General features: G+C 39.5%; 1 protein-coding gene across 18 annotated transcripts in view; it reads left to right on the top strand.

Annotated features, from left to right (window-relative positions):
• Positions 1–17,750, top strand: part of ABI3BP (ABI family member 3 binding protein) — a 301,406-nt gene that overhangs the window by 197,424 nt on the left and 86,232 nt on the right. For 12 of the 18 annotated variants that reach the window (XM_049858519.1, XM_049858510.1, XM_049858515.1 and 9 more), the window contains 11 exons: positions 1,777–1,857; positions 2,649–2,726; positions 6,352–6,411; positions 7,413–7,502; positions 9,681–9,713; positions 10,526–10,606; positions 12,380–12,439; positions 13,275–13,358; positions 14,555–14,614; positions 16,722–16,781; positions 17,573–17,656. In XM_049858519.1, coding sequence (XP_049714476.1) covers positions 1,777–1,857; positions 2,649–2,726; positions 6,352–6,411; positions 7,413–7,502; positions 9,681–9,713; positions 10,526–10,606; positions 12,380–12,439; positions 13,275–13,358; positions 14,555–14,614; positions 16,722–16,781; positions 17,573–17,656 — 771 coding nt within the window. Of the gene's footprint in view, positions 1–873; positions 922–1,776; positions 1,858–2,648; positions 2,727–6,351; positions 6,412–7,412; positions 7,503–9,680; positions 9,714–10,525; positions 10,607–12,379; positions 12,440–13,274; positions 13,359–14,554; positions 14,615–16,721; positions 16,782–17,572; positions 17,657–17,750 lie in introns of all 18 variants that reach the window. The other 6 variants (XM_049858518.1, XM_049858516.1, XM_049858520.1 and 3 more) reach the window with 5 other exon arrangements.

The raw sequence follows: 17,750 nt of genomic DNA, 5'->3' as shown, positions 1-17,750 counted from the left end.
ATGGAGCACAGTTCTACTCTGATGTACCTGGGATCAACTCAACGTTGACTGGAAATGTTCTACCTTGTCCTTAGCTTCGGCTTACTGTTACTATTTTTAATGTTTCGCAGTTGTCCTTCATACCTTTTTCCCAGCCTGTTTGCAGAAGGCACACTCTCTGCCTCTGCTTGACTGAGCAGGGGCTCTGAGACAGCCTGCAAAGCCATGTTCCTCTTGGCCTTCAAACGTGATTTTTGGTTTGACATGTTCTTTACTGTCCTGCCTGATATTTGAGGAGTATGGCCTGAGCTTGTTCTAACTTGGTTATTCCCAGTGGAAGACCAGGGCTTCCCTGGGACAGATTTGTGCTTTCACTTTGGGAGATGTTTTTCTTCCTTTCGAAGCTCTAACATCTGCAGATTTTCTTGGAAAACACAGTGGTCTTTCCAGATCTAATATAACCCAATGTGTCACCAGGAAACCCAATCAGAGAGAGAGAAAAGGAAAAACCAACCCCAGTCTTTAGAGCTTCTTTTTCTTCAAGAAAACAAAAAATGTGTTCTGAGTGGTGCCATCCTTGCCAGTTACCCGTATTTTCCTTCATAACATGAACTGCTGGTTACTTCGTTACCTTCCCATCTTCCACACGAGAATTGTGCCTTTGTTTTTCCATCTCTCTTTCCAAACTTAATAGACTGGCAACATTTTTGCTCATTTTGTCTAAAAACAGAAATTTGTTTCTTATGTGACATTTCTTAAGTGGGTAAACGTTCCACCATTTATATTGGTGCAACCTAGTAATTAAAAAAAAAAAATGAAGCATTTTCCATATTTGAGTAGATTTCTTAATTTCTTCCTTTGGGTTTGAATCCTTCTTGATGATGCTTCATGCAGGCTTGGGACCTGGAACACTGGGAACCAAACCTTCAACAACAGCATTAGGTAAAGCAGTCATTGAATGGGTGACCTTTGTTTCTGTTGTCTTCAAGTTAGAGAAAAGTATGTTAAAGAGAATATCTAGAAAACGAAATCCCACTCACAAGCAGAATTCTCCCCACTATCTCCTGGTCCAAGGATCATCCAGCCTCTACTTGGCATCTTTCAAGGTAGTCCACTCACTGCCTTGAATTTTGGGGCAGAGTTCTTCTATCTAGAAGTCTCTCATTTACCAAATTTTTCATCCAAATGGGAGCTTTCAATGCCAGGCTGACTTTAATGGATTAATATATTAATAGCCATTTTGTGTGTGCGTGTTCACTGTTCTTATTTCGAAAGAAAAATTTTAAATCCTGTCTTCTTATAACCTTTGTTTCATAAAAAAAAAAACACCTCCCTTGAAATCCTGGATTCAGAACTTTGTTACATGTATTGTTGGTTTGTGGGTTTCTTTAACGCTAAGTGAAAAACCTGGCCATTTTGAATCTGAGGCCAAATAAAATTTTGATTTTCCTCTCCAGTGACTTCTTAAAAGGAACGTTTTTAAGGCTCCTGTTGAACACACACCTGCAATATGTTTATGTGACTGGATTCTTTAAGCTGTATGAGGTTTTGAGGTTTTCCATTTTAAAATGGAAAAATTGAAGGATCTCTTGGACGATAATTGTTTACCAATGGTAAACTCAAAATAATTTTTCAAGACCTCATTTAACTGGGTGAATAATGACAGAAAGTTGCAAAGCAGAAAGCTGTGTAACCACGATAAATAGAAGGGCTTACGTGTGCTTTCGAGACGTACATGGTATCGTCCGTTCGCAGAGCCACCACCGCTGTAATAACTGGCTCATTTTCTTTCTTCAGCTCCCAAAAAAAGAAAACCACCAGGTCACCGTCTCCACCCTAAGGCGACACGTAGTCCAGAAGTGCCCAAGTCCAAACCTGGTAAATGTGGTGTTCAGGGTTCCCGTTGACACAGAAAGCCAAATACAGGAGCTTCTGACTTCGGAGACTGGGCTGTAGGAATCAAACTATTTCATTTCTATATTTGAGCATCTGTACTCATTTTCTGAGTCCCTGGGTGGCACAAACAGTTAACACTCGAGTACTAACCAAAAGGTGGGTAGATTGAATCCACCTAGAGACACCTCAGAAGAAAGGCCTGGTGATCTGCTTTCGAGAGGTCACAGCCGTGAAAGCGCTGGGGAACAGTTCTGCTCTGCACATGTGGGGTCGTCTTGAGTTGGGATTGACTCCCCAGCAGCTGGTTTGGCTTCGGTTTGGTTCACTAATCTTCTATGTTCATATCTGTAGTTATCAGGTATACACAGCAGTAAACTGACCCACTCAACAAGTTATTAAAATGAAAAAAAAAAAAAAACCCTTTGCGGTCAAGTCAATTCCTACTCATAGCAACCCTATAGGACAGAGCAGAACTGCCCCACAGGGTTTCCAGGCAGCAGCTGGTGGATTCAAACTGCCAGCCTTTTGGTTAACAGGCAAGCTCTTAACCACTGTGCCACCCAGGCTCGATTCTACACGTTATACATATTCATGGCAGATAAGGTTTCGGAAAGCAACAAGGAAGAGGGCAGCAAATGGGAAAAATAAAAGGGAAAACCACAGTCAGAGGAAGCGCAGTTTAGGTGAAGCGTCCTAGCTTGAGGGGTGATATTTCCTTCCTGATGATGCTGCTGCTTGGTGTAATCGGTGCTTTTTGTTTTTTGCTGTTATAGCTCTGGAACCTGCTACCATAAAACCGGAGCTCTTGGTGCCCACAGTCGGTAATTCTACCCCCTCCAACTGCTTTCACGGTTTGTCACTCTTGCTTTTCCCATTCTTCACCTCAGGCATGACTGCGGTTTGTCCACGTTATCACTACCTCATTCATGCTTACCCTCACATTTGTTGTCTGGGTCCAAAAAGCCTGAAAATACTAGAGCTTTTTTGGAAGAATCCTGCTTAGCTCATTTAGGCAACGGCTGTGATCTTGGACACAACTTCCTGGTTCCCCGCTCACCCTGTGTCCTCCCATCCCATGTGTCCTTGTGTTGAGAAAGCCACCTACTCTTTCCTTCTCAGACAGACTTGTGTGCTCATCCTGGACTGAACAAAGGGCAACATTCTATTCTCGTCCACTGTGACTGTCATTTCATTGCTTCAACTCATTCAACTTGTGAGGCTTCCTCCCTTTTAAAAAGATGCATGAAATAACGGGTTCTTCAGCTTCTGTGTTTCCTTGAAGAATGTTTTTTTGAGTATGTTTGGATATTTAGAGGCACAAACACTGTTCTTGTTCAAGCTCCAAGACAAAACTAGTCATGGTATTTGTAACTTAGGAACATTGAAAGTTGCAAACTAGTTTTATTGCTATTAGTACTAATACCGTTTAATCGCAATGATTTCATTATATTTTCTTAGCATTCACAATAAATCTGTCACTGTTTTACACTGGAAACCTCCAGCAAACAGTAGCCATGTGTTTTTTAATATTTATGTTTAAATTTTCCAAGCCTCCATTCTAAGCAAGTTTTAAATTTCGTCTCACCATTTTTGTACTGAAGAAAGCCTATGAACCAAAGAAATAGAATTTTTGTACTTTATCAGTTTTGAGATCATCTGTATAGAAAAAAAAGGCCTTATGGCATGTCGCATTACTTTTGCTCAAAGATACATTTTGATCGTTTTCTGAAGATTTTTCCTTTAGAGAAAACTAAAGTTTTAAACTAACGTTTAACTACAAGTGTGCAGTTAAAATGGACATGTCTTACACCTCTCCACCCCAGGTGTTAATTTTGTTATATAGTCGTTAAATTTATATAGTTTCTTAGCTCAAGCATATACGTCCTTCATTTTGGTGGTCATAGCCGTAACCATTTGCCAACCTTTCATACCTTTTTATTTTAGCATCAAAACCATCCAAAAGACCTAAAACCATGTAAACTGGACGCACCTCAAATCCAGCCTGGTAATCACTGCTTTCAATGCTCCGATTTATAAAATAGGGAAGCAGTGTGTAAGAATCTTTAATCTTTACATTCACAGTTCTGCTATGGCACAACAATAACGGCCTTTTATTTTTGGATTGCAAGCCACCAAAGCACTTACTTTCTAAACTCAAAAACCACAGCAAAGCCACGTATGCCACCAACTAAATCCGGTAAACACAATTCCCAGTACTTTGGTTTAAGAAGTTCTCTTCTTTGGAAATGTTGCTAAAAAATATTTATCACCTTTCATATTATGTAAAGTATAAAAACCCACATGGTATGATTTTACTCAGTATCTTTTAAAAGTAGCCACATTGTTGTTTTAAGTTCTAAATGGACAAACCGATGTCTGGAAAAATAAGTATACTTCATATCTGATAGTCAGGCAGATTCCCCATGCTCTTAAAGCATGTTCAGCTCTTGTTTCCTACACTTGGATTTATAGTGAATAGAAACCTGTTTTTTTCTGTATCTAGAACATTTCTGAAAGTGGCTTAGTAACCACAACTAGGCAAAACTGAAAAAAGACCTGATTGGCTTCCTCTAATATACTCTATTGCATTTTAAACAGTAACTACTGACTAAGTGCTTCCCTGCCAAATAAAAAGACACTTAACAGCAGTTTTGAAAATTCAACAGCTTTGCAGTTGGAATTTTCTCAATTTAGATCAAACCATTTCTACATCCTCTGAATTAAGGATCAATAAGTACCTAAAAGCTTAGACTTCCTTACTCCCGTTACTTATATCTGTTTATTTTTTATGATACAGTCTTTGAGCCTGGTGCCTTTGAGACTAAAGCCCTTTCAGTAACCATTGGTGCCATGGTCTTTCTTGGCTGTGTGTCTCTGAGCTGGCTTTTCTCATCTCTTTTGTCATCATCTCACATTATCTTGTGTGCACAATTACAGTTCGTCATTTTTTTCATTTATTCCCCCAAAATCGTTTACTACAGTGAAACCTGTGAGAGCTGGAATTCAGTGGAGCTGCCTTGTTTTTCTGGGCCTCTTAAAGATTACTGCCTTTGACAGGGTGCTGTCTTACCACTTTTCTATCGCTCGTTTTATAATGGAAAATATTTGCGTTTTCCTTCTCTGATGAGTTTCCTCCTTACGCAGGCTCCAGCTTCCGCAGGTTTTACTGTCTTGTCAGCAGGGCCCATGTTAGCAACCAGTCAGTCAGGCATTCTTACATCTGCTGCTCAGCTTCCGACCCTGCATGTTGTGTTTCTTTCTCTAATTGCCTCGAGAGACATTCTGATCACTTGTGACACTCGATGCTGTCAAGAGTCACCAGCTGTGTCTATCTTTCCATCCAGGAAATGTTGAGATCTCTCCTTTTATGGATGCATAATTTGTAGATATGGGAGGGAAGCAATGAGAAAGCTAGTTGGAGCCTGTGCTTGCATGTCTGTTCCTCACGAAAGTCCTTTCTGGGCCTTTCTGTTGACAAAATCGTCTTGTGATGCTGAATTCCAAACAAAATAGGGTTTTCCTTTTTTTGTTTGAAGGCAATCAGCTATACATATTGGTTTCATCCTTACTGCCCTGGATTCATCAAACTGTTCTGTTTACAGTTTTCTAACAGTTCAGAAGACGCTCTGAGATGCGATTTAAACCAGCTTCACCTTGTGATGTATTGTACAACCAGGGAAAGTCAATCTCCTTTTAAATGCTTAAAGAGTTTGGTGATGACATGTTGTCTTAATATTACAGTTAATCTGGATTTAATGAAAAATAAATGGAGACACTAATTTAAAATCAAGGAGTTGTAGCTCTTAATTTAATGTCTATGAATAATTCCATAATTTCTTAATTTATAGAATTACAGAAATTCTATTTACCCAGACTAAATGTTGAATAATTTATCTTTCAGATTTTTTTCTTAATCTCCTCTGTTTCTTATGTGAATAATTATCTGCTAGTTTGCAGTTTGAAATAAATTAGTAAATGAGGAGAGATAGTAGTAAACAATATTATATTTTTTTATGAAGTTTATATTTCTGTAACTGTCACAAATTCTCAGCCAAATAGATGGATTAAAAATACTGTTCTAACCCTCCTCACTGCTACCATCCCTCAAAATAAATAATGGTGTTTAAAACCTTTCAAATACCAATACATTTTCAGAGTAATTTGAAATTATGTATCAGGCAATTAAAAGAATTTTTTAAGTTTCCAGTATGGTTAGAGCCAGATAATCAAACACAGAAATTTTTTTTTCATTGGCCTTATAGGGACGTGTAGGAAAAAGAAAAGCTTAAGGCTATTTTGTGAAATAAATGGATACCAGAGTATGACCAAATATTTAGAGAATAAGTACCTATTTCCCAGGAATTCAGAAATGCCTTCTAAAGACTACAGGGTTAAGAAGATCTATTTTCAAGATACTTTTATTACTTTTCCTGTATTTTTAAAATCTTTGTTGTTCACCGTATTGCTTTTGGTCAGTTCCTGCTACAGGCATTGAACATGTCACTCTGAGAACCGAGGCTCCGGCAACCACATTAGGTAATGGCTTATCTTTAAGAAGTACTTTTTCTGCTCATTGTCCTGTCTGTTCCATCACCATCTTGGTCCAAGGTTTTTCTTTCATACGATTTTCTCATCATCCTCTCTTCTCACTCAACTATATTCTTAATCTTGAAGGTATTGAAGATGCTTAAAACAAGTTATTTGGTCCTGGACTGTAGCTAAGGCAGGACATTGATCTCCCATACAATCTAATTGTATTAATGTTTTATAGCAGCATGTGATTCGGCTCAAACAATATTCTGTGTTAAAGCCAAATCTCAATACAACTGGGAGTGTCTGCCCCATCAGTATCAGTTATGGTTCTCTGGTCATTTAGCCAGGAACCGGTGGTGGCATAGTGGTTAAGTGCTACGTCTGCTAACCAAAGGGTTGGCTGTTCGAATCTGCCACGTGCTTCTTGGAAACTCTGTGGGGCAGTTCTACTCTGTCCTATAGGGTCACTGTGAGTCGGGATCAACTCGATGGCTCTGGGTTTGGTTTTGGTCTTTTGGGCATTTAGCCCTCTGTTGTTTTAAGATGTGCAGGGCATTTTTATTGTCTACTAATATTTCTAAGAAACCAAATGTGCATATTCTACTAGTAGTTAATGCGATGTATGCCTAAGCCAGGTAAATTTCTAAGCACAATCTCCCAACAGCAGGTGAGCCTGGGTCCTTCTCTGATGCCCTGTGGGCACACTGCACTTGTCACTTCCCTTGGGTCATGGCCTTCTTTGAAAACCTGATATCAGCAACTGATCATTAACTTTTTGGATTATTAAAATAATGTTATATATTCTGTCTTCTCAAAACAACAGTCACTAGACCAAAAAAAAAAAAAAAAGCGTACAGATGACAAAAAAAAAATTCCAAACCAGGATATAATTTTTTCAAAACTCAAGAAAATCTAGCAAAGTTTTAGAAAACCTAGAGCCCTGTGTCATCCTTTCTTTAGTTTCTGGAGCCGTAAGACTACAATAACCAGTTTTCTTTCTTCAGTTCCAAAAACAACACAACGAACGCGAAAACGCCGCCCACGTCCTAAACCTAAAACCACATGGAGCCCAGTGGCATCTCAGACCAAACCAGGTAAATATGTGGTTTCTGGTCTCTGTGGTACCCCACTGGATGCGATGCTGAGGTGACAATTTAACTTCACCTGATAACTCCTCTGCCTCTTAAAGGTGAAAGTCCAAAATGGGGACACAGCCGCACCACCTCGGTGCTGTGATGATGCCCATGTGGACTCGACTTCATGTTACCTACATGAGGACCTTAGACCTCTGTATTTTATTTGCTTCCCTGACCATTCAATTTTTCTTTTAGATTCTGGCTCATCAAAAAATTATCTAGTTGAATATCTAGCTATCATATTCAGTTCAACTAGGCACACATTTACTAAGTGCCATATTGGCACTTAATATTTTAGAATATTAATAGAATATTGTAAAGAATATTCTTGAAATTATAAATGACTTAGGTTGGTTGAGGAAGGAGGCTACTCTTGCATAAAGCTGTTCGTAAATAGAAATAAAGGATTGTTGGCAAAAGCAACATATTTATTGGGTGTTACCAACTGTTAGAAAGGAGCCCTGGTGGCATGGTGGTTAAAGCACCTGACTGCTAAGGAAAGGTTGGTGGTTCAAACCCACCAGCTGCTCTGAGGGCAGAAAGATATGGCAGTCTGCTTTCCTGAGGGTTTACAGCCTTAGGAGCCATTGAAGCAGCTCTGCTCTGTCCTACAGGGTTGGGATGAGTCAAAACTGACTCGACTGCAATAGGTTTGGTGTTAGTACCAACTATTAGTCACGTAGTTAATTCTTAGAGAAGCAAAAGATCCATGGACTTGTAAGTGTGCTGTGGACCTGGTAGATTTATCAGTGGGATGAACACAGATAGCATAAACCGAGGCAAGAAGATGCCACAGGCGTGGGTGACAGCGGAAAGACAGGAATTGTAAGTGCAACTCGAGTGAGAGAAAGGCACCGTCCGCTTGGCTGGTGTTCAAACTGCCGATCAGCAAAGCTACTTTTGGATGGGTCCGTAGGAGGACCTGAAGGCCTGGCTTCAATGATTGGATTTGAGCCAAGTGGCTACGTCCGGGGTCAGGGCTTTTCTGTCCCGGAAACAGAGAAATGCAGTAACATGTTCCGTGGACTGAAGGACGCTTCCTATTGTGCTCTTTTGTATGCCTTTGTTTGGACAGAGGTCTTGGTCTTTTTCCAAAGTGTACTCTCAGCAAAAAAAAGAGCACTGTCTACTTTGCTTATCCATTACTGTATCAATAATTGTATCCACCATGACCTACACAATGTAGGGCTTTGTTTTCTAGTCAGTACTGTTACGAACTACACTTTGGCATTATTTTCTCATAACCATTAAACACCTTGTTATTGGAGAGATGCCTGAAGATCTTACTAAGTAGGGTTTTCTATTGTACTATCAGACAACATAAAAACAAGCGTCAAAGATAAACAACTCAGAACACAATCAACAGATTGCTGTGCAGGTTTAAGAAACAGTTTTAAGTTGGGCAGTACACCGTTACTGGATAAATCAGTGCTCTGATTAATTAGGATTGTCAGGGTACTTATATGTGATTTCATTAGAAACTCTGAACAAAAATGACTGATTGACGATTATGTCAGAATACACATATAAAAAAGCCATATGTGCTCAAACATTGTAAAGAATAGAAAAATAGGAATCTTGCTGAGACAATCACAGGATCAGTGAGTCAAGATTCCAAGACCTCTGGAGTCTCAGAAGCAGGACAAATTCATTCATCTTCAATTGTTTTCTGAAAGAACCAGCTTCAAGTGTTTCAATGAGCCTAATCACCCAAATACAATTACGTGAAACAGGACATACTGGTTCTAAAAGTTAGTTACAGTTTAAGCTTTAAAAATTACATATATTTAAAAATAATTATATATATAATTATATTATTATACAGCACATAAGTTTCTAACATTTAATAAGATGGCCTTTAGTGTCATGGGCAAGAGAATACTGTTTTCATAAAGCAAAACTTATACACACAAGCAAAACTTCTAGCTACGTAGATAGGCATACTAAGGATAGAACCATGTTGTAAGAACAAAGGTCGACGTGCGCTCACTTCAGTGCTTCACCGGTGTAGCATTAGTTTTACAGTCAAAAATCAAAAATTTTAAAGTTCATTTTCAAAAGAATTTGATGACTTTTATCATGTGTTTAACTTTTTTCTTTCCTAATTTTTTTTTTTTTAATCACTTCTTGGTACAGACTTTGAGCCTGTTACTCCTGGGACATCTTTAGGTAATGATTTTATGTCCTTTAGCAAGTGTTTTTTCCTGTTCCTTGTCAGACTTATCTGAGATGCTGCATAGATGGCTATGTCATCTTTTGTTATACTATTACAGTATTTATCTTAACATTCTGAAGGCTCTCTTACTTTTTCATGGAAATGTACATGGACTTAATTCAAGACAGCTGTCTGCTATCTAGCCCAGCTTGAAAATGTCTCATCTCAATCTGAGTCTCTGTCTAAACAATAGTGTTTGTTAGAGCTGAAGCTCAAATATGATTCCACATATTTATCCCTTATGTATATCCTTTGATTGCTAGTGAAGTATCAAGTATGATACCACTGAATTTCTCTAAGCATCTTATTTTCACTATTCCAACTTCTATGTGATTTTTTTTTGTTTTGTTTTGTTGATGTTTCAGTGAATTTTGTATATTTATTCTAGTAAGTCATTAAGTGGAAAATATGCAAAAATCTAGTCATTTTAAATTATAAATGAATAATATATAATTAATTGCTCTCAAACCATCCTAGTGATTTGTAGCCGGATTTACGATAGGGACTTTTAAAAATAATAACAATAATTCTTAAGCTTCGTTTCTTAAATGTAACTTTGTATAATTTTTTGTATCTGGAAAACTCTTAATTATTAAAGAAAACCTATTAATATATAATAAAGGAAAGAATTTCATACCAGAGTAGCAAAGCTCTCTCAAGTCAAAGAATCTGATAAGCTTTAAAGAACATAGAGCCAAGGTAGTTAAATATATTCTCAGTTTATGGAGCCACAGCACCATGTTAATCCCGAATTTTCTTCCTTCAGCTCCAACAACAAAAATGACCGTTGGTCTACTTCCCAAACCTAAACCCACGCTCCATCCAGAAGTACCTCAGACCAAACTGGGTAAATACGCACTTTCTGGGTTAAGGAATCCGAGCAGTTTGCCCCAGTTGGGCTCCTAAATTCTACGCACATAATTAGGAAAGACACTCACTCAGCTGTTCTATGTTCATGTCTGGAAGACCCTGCATCTCCTGAGTACAAACTACTAGTCTGCAAGGGGAACATGGTCGCAAGGGATGTGTGCTGAGACAGCTGAGTATGTAGCGCTTCCTACAAGGGGACCTTCTCTATCAACGATTATTTTATTTACACTTGTTACTATTTGATTCCGTTCATATCTAAAGATAAATCTTGCTCAGAATCGGAATCAGTTCAAGTCAACTGCTTTTATTAAGTCCCGTCTGTATACCCAATACCATATTAGCAGCTCTGGAATACACTGGAAGGAGGAGGGACATTTTATTTCCCCATTTTCACTACAGTTGTAAACCAAGGCTGTCTCTACACTATGTTGGTGGGAAACAATGTAGGGCAGCATTTATGCAAATGGAAAATAATTTCTTGGTTGGTACACATGCTGCATGCTAGAACTTGGTGAATATTTGGGGAGGGAAAGTAGGAAGACATCAGTACAGAATTTGAAGGAATGGAGGGGTGAGGGGACAAAGGCTGACAAGCAGGGAGTATGTAGAAACCCACTCCCTGGATAGAGGTGAGCTCACCTCCGAGGGGAGATGAAATGCTGATGCTTCCTGTTGGGTGGGCGCAGGATGAGTTGGAGGGGGCTGAGACATCTGCTTCAGAGCTTAAGTCTGATCCAGCGGGCTTTGGTGATGCCTGCTTCCCACACAGGATGGTGCTTTTTCTGTTCACAGAACTGAAGTTGCCCTGCCTAGTGATACCACATACAGAGAAGTTGTGCTTCATCTTATTATCTTGAACACCACTGTTCTCACTCAGGACATAGTCTTTTAATGAGTGGAGTCTCGGTTTCCTTCTGGCTATTTCCATGTGTGGTGAACAGACCCTAGGGTGACCCCAGTAATTCTCACCTCCTGGTGTTAATGCCTTTGTGTAATCCATCCTTTCCCTCTCGCCTGCCCTCCCTCTCATTCTCTCACCTCTTCTTACCCTCCCTCTTCTTCCTACTCTCCCACCTCCTCCCTCTGTCTCTCTATCTCTCTCTCTGTCCCTCTCTCTCTCTCTCTGTCTTACATACACACACAGTAACCTAATTAAGGGATTGACATCCCATCATCTTTACCTTATTCTGTTGGTTAGAAGCAAGTCACAGCTTCTGTCCATACTCAAGGGAAAGGGATAACACAAAGGTGTGAACACAAGGAGGCAGAAATTATTCGGGGTCACCACAGACTCTATCTGACACACTGTGTTTACTTTAAAACCTATGAAATGTTTATTGCACCGTTATTATTTATTACTGTTTAAAGTGGATGCTCTTTTTGGCTTTGGCTCCCATAAAAGTGCCAGTTGCTGTTTACTATGTCTTTTTCTAAGAAACTGGCTAAATAGGTTTTCTATGGTAGAGACTTTGTTGCTATGTAAAAAAAATAGAATCAGGTAATTAACCAACTAGATCTTACTGTTGACATCAGCGAGTTACTCGGCAGAGTCCAAAGACTGTCTTTTGAATCAAATGAGTACTTTGGGGAGGTATTCAAAGAAAAAAAAAATACATCCACTTTCTCTCGAGTTAAGAATAAAAATATTAGCTTTGCAGCCTTAAAAGCAGTGTTTTACTGGTAAGATGAGTTTGCTGACATTTCATGCGTTCACAAAATCTCTTTGATTTTTTTTATCACTTGTGATCAGTTCCTGCCACAATCCTTGAACCAGTTGTTCTTAGAACTGAGGCTCCAGAGACGACACTAGGTAATGACACATTCTGCTTGTCAGCATCTGCTTTTCCCACTCATTCCGAACCCATTTCATCTCCATCAGAACCACAGCTTGTTGTGCTCCACAGGCTTCTGTGTCATCCTCCGTTGTCACTCCATTACTTCTTAAAATGTTGAAGAGTCTTAAAACCACTTCTTGTTTTTAAGAGAGCCAAGCATGAACTGAGTTCAGTGTGCATATCTGCAATGTCAAGTTTCTGAATTTGTGGCATGTCACCCCCATATACCTTGTAATCAGCATTCTTTGTTACGGAGTTTCAAATGCAATCATGGGGCGAGGGGCGCTGCCTATTCCTTATCTATACTGAGTAAGTTTTAATTGCTGTTAGGGCGTCGCCAAGCTCTTCTGCAGATCTAAATCCCTGCATCTTTACTATCTGCATGATTTTGTTTTTGCTTGCTGTCATGGGTAATGATGTGGTCTTGTTTCAGTGAAGAGCAAGACAGAAAATATACACAAGGCTAGTAAATTTAAGTTATTTTAAGCACTATCATTAGTAGGAAACTCACTGTACCCCAACCCCCTACCATCGTAACTTAATCAAGGGTTTGGAACATTTTTCTCATTTAGGAGCACCTGTAATAAACTCCGTGGAATCTCCTTGATATATCAACTTAGGTTTCTGTGGGGTTTTTTGCACCTCGGAGAAATATAAATGATATGAAGAGACACATTAGCAAAGTAGGGGCGAATGTTTCAAACTTTAAAGAAAAATTTCCTGGAACTCAAGAAATTATAACAAGTATAGTCCTATCTGTAGCTTCTGGAACCAAAAACACTATATTAACCTGAAGTTTTCTTCCTTCAGCTCCCAAAATGCCTCAACGAACTCGTCGTCCACCTCACAAACGTAAAACCACGCCAAGTCCTGAAGTACCTCACACTGAACTGGGTAATTGTGTAGATACTGGTTAGGGAACCCTAGCAGCACACCAGTGGGGTCCCAGGGAAAGTGAAGGTGCCAGTCACGGTCAACGTCTGCTCCAATTCCAGACCAGGCAGCGAAACACGGTGGGGAAGGTCTGTGTAGCAGCAGAAGTCCCCACACTTTGTGAATTATAATCATGTCTCTAAATATTCATTAATTTACTTCTCATTCAGTTCTATTTATCCTTTAAATATTGGATGTGATGGTAGACTGAAGCAGCTATTGAATGAAAGGTGTTTTTTGTGCAAATGGGAGATTGTTTCTTGGTAGCTATGGAAAGTTATAGAAATCTCTGGGCAATAAAAAAAAAATGCAAACAGTTAAATGCTTGGCTGGTAACCGAAAGTTGATGGTTCAAATCAACCCAGAGATACCTTGAAGAAAGACCTGGTGACCTTCTTCTGAAAGGTCAGACCAATTGAAAACCTATGTGCAGTTCGACTCTTAAACACATGGGGTCGCTGTGAGTCAGAATTGATGACAACTGATTTTTTACTTTTTTTATAAAAGTTATATAAGTCATAGTAAAGATTTAGGGCAGGGGTCATCAAGCATTTTCTGTAAAGGGCTAGACAGTAAATATTTTAGGCTTTCTGTGCCATAGTCCCTATCGCAAATACTTCTTGTTTTCCTTCCCCCCACCCTTTTTTTTCTTTCTTTTTTTACGACTTTTAAAAGTGGAAAAAAATCATTCTTATCTTATGAACTGTATGAAAACAGGTCATTGGTCAGATTTGGCCTGGGGCCATAGTTTGCCCACCCTTGGTTTTCGAAAATCATCAGCATGGGTTGGAATAGATAGGAAAGACTTGAGCCTTGAAGTCCTTACAGATTGGATGATTTGTGTCCTCTTGCTGGATGAGTTCTCAGTAAGGTGGGCGAGGTCTACTTTGGTACATTACTTAGATTCAGATCCTCAAAGAGTGAGAAAATCTTTGTGTCACTTTCCACAGACAATTGTCTGAGTGCAAAGTGAGCAACAGAGAGATAAAGTGGTACCTGGGTGGAGAGGTACCAATTCTCTCAGCTCAGGAGATTGATAGTGTTTGCTTTGTGCTCTTAGAAACTTTATTATCCTGGTAAGATTCCCTTCCCAGGAACGTTCTGAGTTTTCATACATTGTTAACATTTCACCGTTTTCTTCTATTATTTTTGCTCAGTTCCTGCTACAGCGCTTGAACCAGTCACTCCTATAAAAGAGGCCGCAGGGACAGCATTTGGTAATGCCACTTTGCGACCTTCATCCAGTGTTTTTCCTGCTTATTGTCAAACCCATTAAGTCTATGGTGTCGTTCGTTTGTATTCCTTATCTTATGAGAGCTGAAGATGCGGAAAACAAGTTGCCTCTTGTTTTTAAGGGAACTGTTCCTGAATCTAGCTTGGGACGGCTCCCTGCCTTGTAAAACTTACTTTAAAAATTTACATGCCACCTTATGTTTTGGGCTTAAACAGGGCTGTCTGCTAAGATAAATTTCATATGTCCTTGGAATGGTCTGGCTTTGATCTATGTTGGCCAATCTGTAACAGGGAACTTTCTTTATCCATCCTTTCTACATCTTTTATATCTGCATATTATTTTTGCAGTTTTGTTAAGATTTGGATAATAAATGTTTCGTGAATTATCTAACAGATAATATTGAAGCCGCTATGCTGCCAGGGCTCCTGATCAAAGCTAGTACGTTTAAATAGTACACTTCATTCTTAGGGTTAGTCTGACTCCTCCTTGCTCTCCACCATGGTTTAGAAACTGCTTCTGACCTTTTTAATTCAGCGAGGGAACTCTATGAGAGTATGATAAAAATACCAATCTTGGCTATTTGAATTAATAATTTCATTTTTTTTTTTACATGTCGATTTGCACCCCCCCCCCCAAATCTTCAAAAACAAAAGAAGGTACAATAGCATAGTAAGGGAAAAATTTTCCCACTAGAAAGATACATTTCCCAGAACTCAGGAAAATCTAGTAAGCTTTGGAAAACTTAAATAAGATTTAAAAAAAAAAAAACTATAATTTGCAGAACCATAAGCTTTAAAGTAACTTTTCTACCTCAGGAAACACCCCCAATGAACCTGTCATTCACAACACAAACTTAAAACTAATCCGAGTCTAAATGCACCCAAGACTACAACAGATAACGCAGGTCATTGGTTTAAGGGATCTGGGAGACTGACACTGGTTGAGCTCTTAAACCCACAAACCCTCTAGTGAGTGAATCATGAGAAATCATTACCCACTCAGGGCTGGCAAAGAGTTTACATTTGGAAGAGACTTACAGAGTCTTCTCTCTAAATCCAGGCAGAAAGACACAGGTTTCACCTCTCATCCTCAGGGTAGCAGAGCACAAAAACTTTTACCACATGAGATGCCGATAGACTGGGAATAAAGCAGACCATGTTTGCAAATTCAGTGTTGTTTTTTGGGGTGTGGAAGTGTTAAGTATTAGACTCATAGCAGTCTTAGAGAAGTGAAAACTCCATTCGGGCTGCAATTAGGTAGGGAAGGAGTTTGGGCCTGGAAGTCACACCACAATTTGCAGAAGTCGAGTGGTGATTGTGGAGGCAGCCAGGGGGCAGTGATCCTGCTTCTTCTGGGAAACAACATTTTTGTTGCTAATTCTGTATCTGCATGACACCATGTCAAGTTGAAGGAGGACTTGAATGTCTTACTCAGGAATCTGACGTTGTTCTCATGGGCCTCAGAAATCTCTCCTTTCCACACTGGATAATGCTTCCCTCTGCTGAGAGAGGGCAGGTGCTTTAGTAGATGCCACAGGCTGAGTGACCACCCCTAACCCAGCCTTTGTTTGGACAGAAGTCACAAGCTTTTCCAAAGTTGAGTTCTCAGCAAGACCATTGTAGTCCTATTTGGTTATTTGGGTAATGTCTGCTTGCATATCTAGGAACTGTTTTTGTAACCATAATTTGATAAGCATAGTAGACATTTTCTTTATTCAGCATCCACAGAAGGGCAAGTTAGTTCTTCACAAGCTTTTTGAGACTGGTTAGAAACATCTTTCAGGAAATGCCTAAAGATGTTCTGGTCGAAGCCTTCCATATCAGACTCAGATAATCAAGCACCAACTGAAGGCGCCGTCTGCCTCTCATGACGCCAAGTAGAGATCAGTGGTGACAACTCTCTTATGAGATGAAGGAGTCCCTGGTTACAGTTTGGCCAAGTCTGGAAAAACAATTCAGTAATTTCTCTTCCTTGAGAAGCTTGAAAAATGTATTCTAGAGGCCATATTCTGTCAGCAAGTTCACTTTGAAATGACTGTTGTATCTCTCCATAGATTTAAAGAAATCCTTTTGTTTATTTTATTACTTCAGTTCCCGCTACAGACCTTGAACCTGTTACTTTTAGAACCGAGACACCTGGAACAACATTAGGTAATGACCTATGCCATTCGCCACATTGATTTTGCCGCTGGTTGTGCAGTCCAGCCTCCATCACCACAGCCATGGTTTCACCTTCATGACCCCCGTCATCCCATTGCTGTTTATCAATCACTTCCTTCATCTTAAGAGTACTAGGACCTCTTAAAAACAAGTTCTCTGGTGTTTTACGAGAGCCAGCATGAAGTTAGTTCAACATTGATCTGCCATGTGGTGCATTTGAAATCGTCATGTTCTCTTGTGCTTCATTTTACAGTGTTCCCTGCTAAAGCTGAGTTCAAACAAACCGGAGCTGTCCTTTAGCTAGGCTCTTCAGCAATTACAGCTACTCTAGCGCTCCTTTGCACATCTGAATTTCTATACTTTTTAGAAATTATACATAGTATTTTTGTTTCTTTGTTGGTATTTTACTTCTAACTTGACAACCAGGAATTTATTTAAAACTGAGATTTTAAGTTATAAGCCTCTTCCTTGGTGTGACCCTACCCCTGCACCAGAGTGGAATACTCCTTCTGAACCATTTTTTCCCCAGTTAGGAAGTTCTCTAAAGTGTCTGATTACAAAATGCTAATCTTCACATCTTGAATGAGAAACTCGATCATATACGTGAGTTTGCCTCCAAAGTACCCTCAACTATATAAAGGAGACAAATTAGCACAAAAGGAATGAAAAATCTAAACTATAAAGACAACTTCCTGAAGCTTTAAAAACCTAACAAGTTTTTGCAACGCTTCTCAATTTCCAAAGCCATATGACTTAGAGTAACAAAGCTTTTCTTTCTTCAGCTACTACAACATCAAAACGACCCCGCCGTCGAGGTCAAAGACCTAAACCCAGACCAAGCCCTCAAGTACCTCAGATCAAACCGGGTAAATGTGCAGTTCCATGGACTGGGGATGATCCTTAGCTCCCCATCCCAGTGGGGTCCCAAAACAGTGCTGATGGCGGGCAGTAACAGCCCTC

This window comes from Elephas maximus, chromosome 18 (genome assembly GCF_024166365.1).
Source record: "Elephas maximus indicus isolate mEleMax1 chromosome 18, mEleMax1 primary haplotype, whole genome shotgun sequence".
Taxonomy (NCBI): domain Eukaryota; kingdom Metazoa; phylum Chordata; class Mammalia; order Proboscidea; family Elephantidae; genus Elephas; species Elephas maximus.
This window is presented reverse-complemented; position numbering and strand designations above follow the sequence as displayed.